The following is a 10,763-nucleotide window of genomic DNA, read 5'->3' on the forward strand; positions in this document are numbered from 1 at the left end:
ACTGAAAGCCAAAGAGGAAAACCTTTGACATGAAGTACCCACAGAAAAAAATAAAATTGTTTTCTCATTAAGATAGGCTTGCTACTCTTTTTATATATTGCTGTAATTTAATTGTACACTCTTCATGTTTTTTGCCACAGAAATACAGAATCCTGACTCTTTTTTTAATGCAACCATATTCTGAAAAAAAACTACTACCCTGCACTGTGGTATCAGAAGTTTATTGCTGGTGAGCACTTAAAGGTCAGGTTTGTTCAGCTTCAAATAATATGTTTATTTTCTACATTACTCCAGCAAATTCCCGATGTTCTGAAAGTGAAGTTAAAATTTTCCTCCCATGTGTTACTACCAGTAAAAAAAGGTTACACTCCAACCAATGACCTCTATTATTCCTAAGAAATGAAAATGCCACTTTTGTATCAAAATATTTTATTGCTAGCTAATTTTACTGTTTAATATAAGAATTATGACCTTCACTTTGGAATCCAGACTTCAGAGTTTTACACTGGATATACTCTTTCTAAAAGAAAAATAAATGCTCTTGAGTTCTAAAGATCATAACTAATCTGACTAAATTCCTGTATTTCTTCACATTGACACTGATAATCATAAAAGAGGATGTCCCTGAAAGTATGATATGGAGTAGAGCAAATTCAGTACATACCTCATAGCCAGGGCTGACAGGAGACTGAGACAGGAGGTTGAAAAGAAGAAAAAACAGAAAAAGAAGTAAAGAGGGGGGAAAAAAAGACAGAAAATAATGTTACTTTAGGAGCAAGCACAAATGTGTGATTATTTTGTATTTTCATTCTGTGTTATAGAGTAGAATGCAAAAGAATTGCATTTGAGCTCTGACAGGTAAAAATCTGGGTTACATAGCACCCTCCTAGTTCTACATGTTTTTAGTATTTGTTTGACAAGTTTTATAATACTAAGTCAAGAATCAAAAAAAGGATATTGCCCAGATTATATTCTTTGGAGGTAGATTTTTAAAGCTGCAGTTAAATGTAGCCCCCTGTCAATTTTCAGCTCAAATTAAATGCTTTCTTGGCAAATGAAAACATTTATACCGAAACTGAAACTGTGTCTGTGTGTGGCGGTTACCTAAGAAAGGATAATTAAAGTACCCTTTGCAGGATTCCACATTATCCCATCTCAAAGATTTTTCAAATGCCACAATTTCATACATTAGGGTATAACTTTTTAACTACATAAGTAGCATTTTTACAGTAGACAGACTTAACAAGCTAAATTTAACACTGTCAGCTAAAGTTGTCTTCTTTCTGGTTCACACAACATCAACAAAAAGGTTCCAAAATCATAACTTAATTAATAATTCCATCTACAAAAGGTCTCCAGGAACAACTTCTCTATCAACTGCTCTGGCTCTATGTAGCAAATAGGGGTAAAAATAAAATTTATTTTAGTCCTAATTAAAAAATTGACAGATATCTGATTTAACTCAGTGGTTCCAAACAGAAGTTGTATTTTGTTATCTGTGATTCAAGTGCCACACCAATACTAATAATGAATGATAAGATTTTGTGAACGAGGATGATATTTCTTAGTATATTCACACAGATTGTAGAAAAATGAAATACATTCCAAAGTGCATGCTTTGACTGGCACCACAGCATAAACTGCCATAAAACTTATCTCAAGTACTGCAGAAGAATGGAGTCCAAAGATCAGATCTGACATAGGAAAACTGAGAGAGCTTATGCACACTTAAAAAAAGGGGAAAAAAATTAAACACATTCAATGCAAAAAACCCAAAACAAAAGAAAAGACACATAGAAGTCATATGCGAGAGCACTTCTGGAAATCCGGTGATACCATGATTTACTGAAATAAAGGTGAAATTGGAAAGCTATTTCATTTCTCTAAGCTAATGCCCATCCCTGTACCTACTGTAAACATGTTTTCTTTGTGCGTGCTTGTGTGATGTTCTGAATCACCAGAGCGGGTATGCTGATGATTACAAGTTCTTAGAGAAGTATAGGCTGCAGTGTATATAAAACTTACTGTATTTCTTCAGTGGCAATGTTCATATTTTCAACAGTTTTAAAATACGTAGCTTTGCAAAACAGGCATTTCATATCAGAATGTATCAGCAAACAATGCAGTCATATAATTAAAAATGTTTTCAAATTGAAATTTTCTGCTACCTTGTAACTGCATACTGTAGTCGATATTTATAGAGAGTATTCCAGGATGCTGACTCAAACAATTTTTCTAACCAAAATTCCAAAACCAATTCAGAATTAGGGCCAGCCTTCCTCAAATCTTCTGTCTTGGTCTGAAGAAGCCAGCATTTCTGACACAACCTACTGAGAATTATGAATAATCTATAAAGACTTCCTGCTGTAGTTTTTGCAGACTTAAGCACCTTACTCATTTATGCAGCTTTTCAATTAAAAAAACCAGATTCATAATGTTAACCTTAATTTCCAAGTACCTTTAGGCTAATGATAATCAGTAGCATAAGTACATAATTATCGCTCATAGATGGTACTGCATATAACACCAGGTCTACATCATTTGCAATAGTGTCCTTTTAGTATGTCAAGTTTAATATTCTAATTGAGAGGAAAACATGATAATTGTTGTGTGTACTTATAAATTCTTTCCTCTCTTTCAAACCTTAAGGTTTTCAAAACTTTCAGTTAGGAGAGGATTCATTTACACACAGTGTAAATTCTTAACTGTTCAAGTATATTATGACCATGAATGTTAAAAGGAAAAAATATGCCAAAGATAAAAAATACATATAATTCTAATTTACTCCAGTCATTACAGTTCGTTCTCAGAGGAGTTGTTTTCATGATGGAAACCTACTATATCAATGCACATACAAGTATACCATATATTTAGGTGTGCCTGTGTGTATACTGTACATATGTACACCTATACAGACATCTGCATACAATTCACTACAAAGATCTCTTTAAAGAAATAATGGCACTTCCTCCTACTTTCTTCTGAGCACAGAAATATGCTAAATACACACGCTCCAACTGATTAACTATAGCCTTGACTGTTATAGATACTCAGTTTGATAACAGTGGTGTATGGGTCACAATGTTCTCCTGAGGCAAATCTTTCCTATATCATAAACCAACGGATATAAAAGTCTGATACAGAAGAAATTCAACCTCAAGCTCCAGAGGATATATCCTCCAAGATGCAACTACTCACATTAGCATGGGTGGCAGTTTTAGACCTTCAAAATAACCTAATTCTTGCCAAAGGGAGGAGACTACTGTGAGTATCAGAACTGTCACACACCTTCAACCCACATACCTTAAGCTGGTGACCTCCCTTTTACGTCAAGATGCCTTTTCTCACAGCAACGCTTTGTAATTTACATACCACCTTCCTCTGTAGTCTATAACAGGCAAAACCAGATCTTATAGCACTAAATGACATTGTTTCTTAGCAGCAACACCCATGGCCTCTATAGCCAGGGAATCTCATACCAGAAGGGCTTCATCTGACGTGCTGGGAGAGGGTTCTGCAGAAACTGTCCGAACGGTGCTGAGTCCTGTTAAGGAAACGTTTGACAGGCGTCTTTTCCGTACACCACTGCAGTTGTTAGGGATTTTAAATGCACATCTCTTATGGTAATTTAGACCACATCCTGAAAAGAGAAATTTACAATCATCTGATTACGGTTTATCACTGGAAAAAGCAAATAACTTTTTTGTAAAAAAACACTAAGGGTTCAAAACCACCACCCTTATTTTTGATTAAACTTTTTTCCCCTACTCTGCTGGTTTAGTTGCTACATTCTACAAATTTGTAGAGAGAGAATGTTATGAGCTTTGAATAGTTATATCTATAACCAGTGTTTTTTCTTTGATTTTTCAAAAATCGATGGTCTCAAAGTGCAAGAAATTTCTGTGATCTGCATTTGGGAGGTAAGGAAGTCTTTCACTGGAAACAGCATTTTCCATTGGACGCAGTCTGCCAGGAGTCTAACAGTTGTGGCAAAATGAGAAAAGACAGCTATTACAACCTCACATGGACTGCCAGTAGCTTCAGTTAAATGATCTGAATTAATGTGATACAGAATTAGATACAGGCTCGGGCTCATAAGGGTAGTGCAAGACACAGAAAATATTTTCTTAAAAATACATATAGGGCACTTCTTTGCACTTCAGGTTATAGGACCATATCTAGGAGGCCTCAGAGTAGTCAAAAGGACTAGTTCCTTAATCAGTTGGTTATTCTGACAGTTCTTGCTGTCTCTACCTACTGTTTTTTTGTTTGTTTGTTTTTGTTTTTTCTGATGCTGAACCAGTTTAAAAGGAGCATCAGAGACAATCTACATAAGTAGAATGGATGGGTCTCTTCCTGAGACTGAAAACCACATCTCACTGCAGCTTACCTTCACATTTGAGTCCCTGACGCACCAGCCCCCAGAGCATTTCTCCACAATGGTCACAGAAAGCTGGGGCTCGATATGAATGAACAAAAAGAGCATGGGGCCGGATCTGAAAGTCTTCAAATGTAGCAGAAGCTGTAACAAGAAGATCATTCCGAAAAGGAGTAAAATTAGTAACATAACTAATATGCTTCATCTACACAGTACTTCATCACAGAACAAAGCAGAACGTCATTTGGTCATTATGATTACGAACTTCAAATTTTGTATTGGCCATTATACTATATTTTGAAGACAAAAGGATTGATGATATACCATCAACCAATGGTATATCATATATCACATACAATGACCACTGGAGAAATAATAAAGTTGCTCTTACAAACTTGCAGCAATAATTCTCTGGTAATATTTTTCCAATAAAACACAGGGGGATAAGAGCATATCAAACATTTATCAGAAATTGGCAGAGTTCAATCAAATATTGGATATTTTTCAACATACTCTTTTAAAGACTGTAAAGGTCTACATACATAAGATAAACTGAATACATCCAATAAAGAATTTTTTTTTTATTTTTTAGACAAGGAAAAGAAAATGTATCAAAAATGGGCCATTTCAGATGACCATTTGGTCTACCTTATTCAACAGCCTATGTTGGTATTGGTGAATTGATCACTCAAGTTGAAAATATACTTTAGAGTTTAAAAAGAAAACATGACATTATACACCCAACCATCAACAAAGACAAAAACCTTGCAGAGCAGTCTGGAAGACTGCTGTACATTTCCTGAAGTACCACTCCTCTCAAAGTCATGTAAGCTTGCAACTAGTGTAACAGCTGCAAAAGTTAAGGGACTAGTTAAAGGCACTAGTGTAAACTATAAAAATAAAAAATGACAGTGTTTTAAAAACTATTCAGTATACAGAGGCAGACAGTACCACAATACTTTAAAAAGCATACTTCAATTAAATATTTTCTTATTAAATATGTTAAACATACCCTAATGAAAAATAGTATCTGTCAAATGTTGTTAAACATTAAGCATGTATGCAAACATGTCTCATTCAGACTGCCATTTAAAGAGCTCATTTAAGTGTGTGCTTACTCTTCACAGATATCAGTTTGAATGAACCAGCTATGTAGCCACTTAACAGAAATGCTTTGTCTCTCAACAGAAATATATTCCTGATTTGCAATTGAAAGAAGAAAAAAAATTATTTTTTTAATGGTTCAGTTCAAATTAATTCCTAAAAGATCCAAATACCCTTTAGTCCCTGGCTTGTTCCTTGTGTATTAATGAAAAGAGGACCAAAAATCTGCATACTAATCAAGAAAAGGTTTTTAACTAATTAGAGCAGAGTACCAATAAAGACCTATGTCCTGGACTCAGGTCCTGCAAGTTCACAAAACTGCTACTCTCAGGAAAAACTCTTCCAAAACCATCCACAGAAAAATATGTTTCTAGTCTCAACTAATTTCCAGTCTAGGCATCTTTTAACAGAGGTACCTGGAATACCAGCACAAAAGTAGGATCCAATTATTCTAATGATAATTATATTATCTAATAATTATTCCAATGATCAAACCTTCTTATTTTTTTATTAAAACAATGCAAATCATCTAACAGTTTATTTAATTCAGGATGTCATTTTCTTTTCCCAGAATTATTCTGTTCCCAGTTTTCATAATAAGCCATGTTAAAAAGCTTAATTATTTCATAAAATTAGGACTTCATAAAACAGTCCAACATGCTAGAACATCCTGAATCTGAAATAAAATAGTTTTATATTTATTTATCTATGTTAGGCCAGTCAGTTTTTTCAGCCTCTAGGGCTTCCAAACACATAAGGACACTTGTTCAAGTATGTTATTTTTCTATTTTTTCCTAGACTACAGCAGTCAAGTTCATTACTGTTCAGGCAATGCTCACTCTGTAATGGTAAAGCTGTCCTTGATATACAAGAAAACACAACTTCCCAGAACGTATTTTAGATGTTGAAAAGAATTCTTGTGATCTTACTTTGTCTAGGACTTAAAGTCGACTATCTTTTCAGTGCATATAGCCAGATATCTTTCTGCAAATCTGACAGAATCAAAGAATACGCTGGAAGGATCAAGCACTCTAACATATATTTTGATGTTATTTAAAGTATAAAAATACATATTTATTGTTCATTTCTATAAACAGAAGAAAATGCAGGTATATTAACTTCCCTATTTAACTTCATATTGAAGATACATCATACGAACTAGGACAACACCTCCCCGGTAGATTACTGGTTTGTGGAGTTCAAGAAGGATTCTGTTTTCTGGGCCTCTATATCACCAGCATGCAGGCACCATGAGGAAAAGGTGCCACAGATACCTCTATGGCCCTACCACATATGCATACTAATTGAGCTACAATAGCCCAGGAGCTGGATGAGATCAAATTAGGAGCAAGGAAAACACTTTCAAGAGTTCACAGCCATGCTGTAACCTCTCTGAGTAGAAAATTCAAGCTAGCATCTGTGCTGGTCAGCCTGCAGGTTAGGAGGTTGGATTCTCCACTGTTGTCTCATATGGAAACAGCTTACAGAGATATTTTCTGTCATCTGTCCTCCTAGAGACTACCAAGGAGTAATTTTTGGCCTTGGTAATTCACACCTTCCTCTCCTCTTGCCTGGTCTATGAAACTGTGATATAAACATGAGGTTGTGATCCTCAGCGTTTTGGAAACTCCAGCCATACGGCATGCTACAATATACCTCCTCAGCAAGAAGACTGCTGTAAACACATCACTAAGCTTCAAATCTCTCTATTTATTTCCTTCAGAGCTTCAATCGAAGTTCAGAGCCTCAGCCTTTCTGTTCAGGACTTCTGATTCTAGATTTTGCACAGCATATGTGCCTAGAGCTTTATGAAGAATATTGCGATGAACATCTCCACTTATTCACATAACAAAATGATCATGGAAAAGCTATGCATCTGGTAGCTTTCTCAAGGATAAGCACCAAAACTGGAACACCATGCCCTATCAGCTTCCAACAGAACTGCAATGTACACTTCTTTGCTATTGTCTCTAGTTTAAATTTGTACATAACAAATTATAAAACCAAAAAGCTTAGTAGAACAAGATACTCGGTGAGGATGCATTTCTTCCAAGGGAGAAGACAAGGAAATACACTAATGTAAGACCTTCACACGAGAGCCATGAATTTTGACAACATATATGTGAATTTGAGAGAAGCAAACTGCTTTGTTTATAAAAAAACAGACTTTCCTGAGGTTGTTTCTATAAGCATAAAAGTAATAATCAAAGCACTATTAAAACACAAGTGGTGTGTGAAATAAAAATAGTGTGTCTCAATCTAGCAAAGGATTTAAGTACGTATATAAGTTTATGCCTATTTCCTTGAATACCTACCTAAAGCAATGCATGTATTTAAATTCTATTTTGAGTAAATGACGTTTGCTAAATTGGAAGACTGGAGAAGGGTTTTACATGGATTTACTGGGTAGTTTTTCACATAGTATGAACAGTGCAGTAAAAACACAACTAAGCTTAGAAAAAGCAGTAACTTCAATTTAGCTTAATAATTTAGATAATGGATTCAAAATATTTTAATATATCTTTATATAAAAATACTAGTTTTTGTGAAAAGTAAATATAAATATCTCTGTGGAAGTAAATTTGAAATTAAAACCTCCCACAAGCAGTTTTGCCTTAGGGATTTCATCATTTGGCTCTCTTTCAGTGTTCTGAATTCAGTTCCATCTGAAGCTAAGTGGATGGAAAGTATTTTGTTGTTGTCATTCTCTCAATTCAATTTTTGTTGTACTGGTCTCTTCCTGCCCCCCACCACCCCTTCACAAATGGTGAAGGAAGAATTTATATCCTTTCCATTAAAGCTGTAACCGAACCTTCTGGTCTCCCTGTAAATTAATTTTATCATGGCTCTTGCTCTTGTAATAAAAAAAATGTTTCTAGTCAATATGTGATATTAAATAAATACCACACTTAGCAGTTACAGTGTTAATACAAGTTTAGGGAAGCAGAAATAAAATGTAAAGAAACCTCCTAAAGTACTCAACTTGAAGTTGTTGCATCAGTCATTATAAACACACATGCAGTATTAAATATTTAATTTTTCATTTAAATAACCTTCAATTTCAATGTCCTTAAAATGTCTTGTACAATACACATTGCAAAACAGAGATGACCAGTTTTCAAAGATATTGCCTTTCAACAGAAGCTGAAATTTTGCCTAAGCATTTAATTGATTACTGAATATTGGGATTTATTTCCTTGACCAAAAAGTAAATTGACTGCACTGAATTACAGCTGGATTTAAATAGCTCTGCAACAGGCTAAGCTGCTGTTTTCATGGTGAACTCACCCTCGTGTATCTGCCGTATCTGCTGCAACACTAAGTATGTACAGGAGTTAAAACTCAGTAGGGATGAGTTGACTGGCAAAACTGTTCACCTACCACGAACGGTGAGAAGACCTGAACTGTATTTCTGTGACGATAAGGGAGCAGGAGCTGAAGGGTCCTCTGAAAGTTACTCTTAGAAGCTCTAGAAACCAAAGACAAAGCATGGAAAGGCAGGAAACAGTTTCAGGGAACAGTGAAGGATTTTTAGATCCTACCTTTGTATGGGGTTTTGGGGCTGGAATACAGGGAGTATAAACCAGCATCCCAACAAAGCACTATTAGAGGACTTACTCTACAGCTTAAAGATACTCTCAGGCACTACCCATAGAGAAGGGCAGCAAGAAATTGAACTTAACAACAAACTACTAGATGAGGAACACCAGTATGTTGGTTGAAAAGGTAACTGAGGCAAATTCTAGGATGCTTCCAGCATAGACACCAATGAGTGATAAAGCAGTGATAAATACCATTCTTATTCTACATTTCAACCCTCATGGTTGAGTAAGTGCAACTTATCATATAATTTTACATAATGATATATTACAAAAGCCATATAATTTTATAGTGACATGATAAACATTCAAAAATAAAAGACAGAGAGGAAAAATGCATTTTATTTTAAGAAGGCTTTAAATTTGGCAAGTACTGCAGAATGCCGCAGTAAGAAGAATACAAAACATCATTCTTTCTCCTTTTTTTGAAACTGTTTTGGCCACATTCCACTCTGTTGAAAGGCATGGAAGTGTTTTGGGTTTTAATTTTTAGGGTAAAATCAGTGTTTTTCTAGGCGTCAGATATATGTGTTCTCATCAGGCCCTGCAGACAGCATTCTGTTTTCTTGTCTCAGGAAAGTATGTTATTTCAGAGCACTATTCACCAAAACTAGTATGTCATTAGAACCCGATCTGGAAGAACTATGTTAACCAGTAAGTTACACAAATCTTTAATCTGTATAAACATGGATAATTAATAGTTCTTGTTCTGCCACCTGTATCGCACAGTTGACTTTCTATTGCTAAACGTAGCACAGTTTAAATTTTCAGAGCATGCAATTCCAGAAGCAGTCATATATGAATTAGGTTCTTCTTTTAATCTTCTTCCATCTTCTTTCATCTTGCAATTTGTAACTTTTTAAAATTACACGAATAGCAACGCTTTCATATAGCCACTAATGATCCAAGTTTTAACTTTCAGAATATTCCTGTTATTCACTGAAAAAATAAAAGCCCTGATGATGAAGACAAAGATACATATATTTTTTTCAAATTAAATTGAGATTTTTCTTATTAACAAAAACGCTTCTGTCATGTCAGGCTATCCTTTTGCTTTGACAGAGCACTGATGCTGTGAAGGCAATGTTCTGGCTGAACGCAAAATTGTGCAGTAAAAAAAGAAGGGGCTCCAAATATGCCTACAACCCTATCCTGAAAAACTAACTACTCTGCAGAAAAGTTTGCAATACTATGTTCTTAATTTGATACTGTTACACTGTTACCTCTCGGCCTAACTTGTCATCATGTATTTAAGCATTCAATAATGCCAATATCACTGAAACACAGACACTGAAACTACAACAGTTTTGACAAGACTATTTCATCAACTCTGTTAATGACTTAGCTGTTAATGGCTAGTACTCCTTGTTCTGGGCTCAGAAGCAGATCTATCATTCAGCACAGCTGGAAATGAGAAGAAGCCGCCATTGCAACTCACAGAGGAAAGGTCCTGCTTTCAGAAAGAGGCAAATCATTTACTGATCGTTTTAAGTTTCAAGTCCAAAAGGGCTTTGAACTGCTATTATGAGCAACAGAGCTTCATGTAACGGGAGCTGTCATCTAGCATCCATGCCTCTCATAGCGTAACAAACAGTAAGTGAAGATCCTGCTTAGAGGTACCATGCTGGAAGTGGGGGAAGATCCCAGAGCTCAGGGAGATGGAGGCCAGGGGACATCCATGC

At 35.4% G+C, this 10,763-nt stretch overlaps 1 protein-coding gene across 1 annotated transcript; it reads right to left on the reverse strand.

Annotated features, from left to right (window-relative positions):
* Nucleotides 1-402: 402 nt before the first annotated feature.
* Nucleotides 403-4,664, reverse strand: LOC104521738 (serine/threonine-protein kinase D1-like). Its single transcript, XM_010163821.2, has 5 exons — nucleotides 4,640-4,664; nucleotides 4,391-4,522; nucleotides 3,480-3,640; nucleotides 665-688; nucleotides 403-520 (listed from the first exon to the last, which is right to left on the reverse strand). Exons 1-5 carry the CDS (start codon nucleotides 4,662-4,664, stop codon nucleotides 446-448), a joined length of 417 nt encoding a protein of 138 aa, XP_010162123.2. The 3' UTR covers nucleotides 403-445.
* Between the last annotated feature and the right edge of the window lie 6,099 nt (nucleotides 4,665-10,763).

Source organism: Antrostomus carolinensis, unplaced genomic scaffold (genome assembly GCF_000700745.2).
Source record: "Antrostomus carolinensis isolate BGI_N321 unplaced genomic scaffold, ASM70074v2 scaffold45892, whole genome shotgun sequence".
Classification (NCBI taxonomy): Eukaryota; Metazoa; Chordata; class Aves; order Caprimulgiformes; family Caprimulgidae; genus Antrostomus; species Antrostomus carolinensis.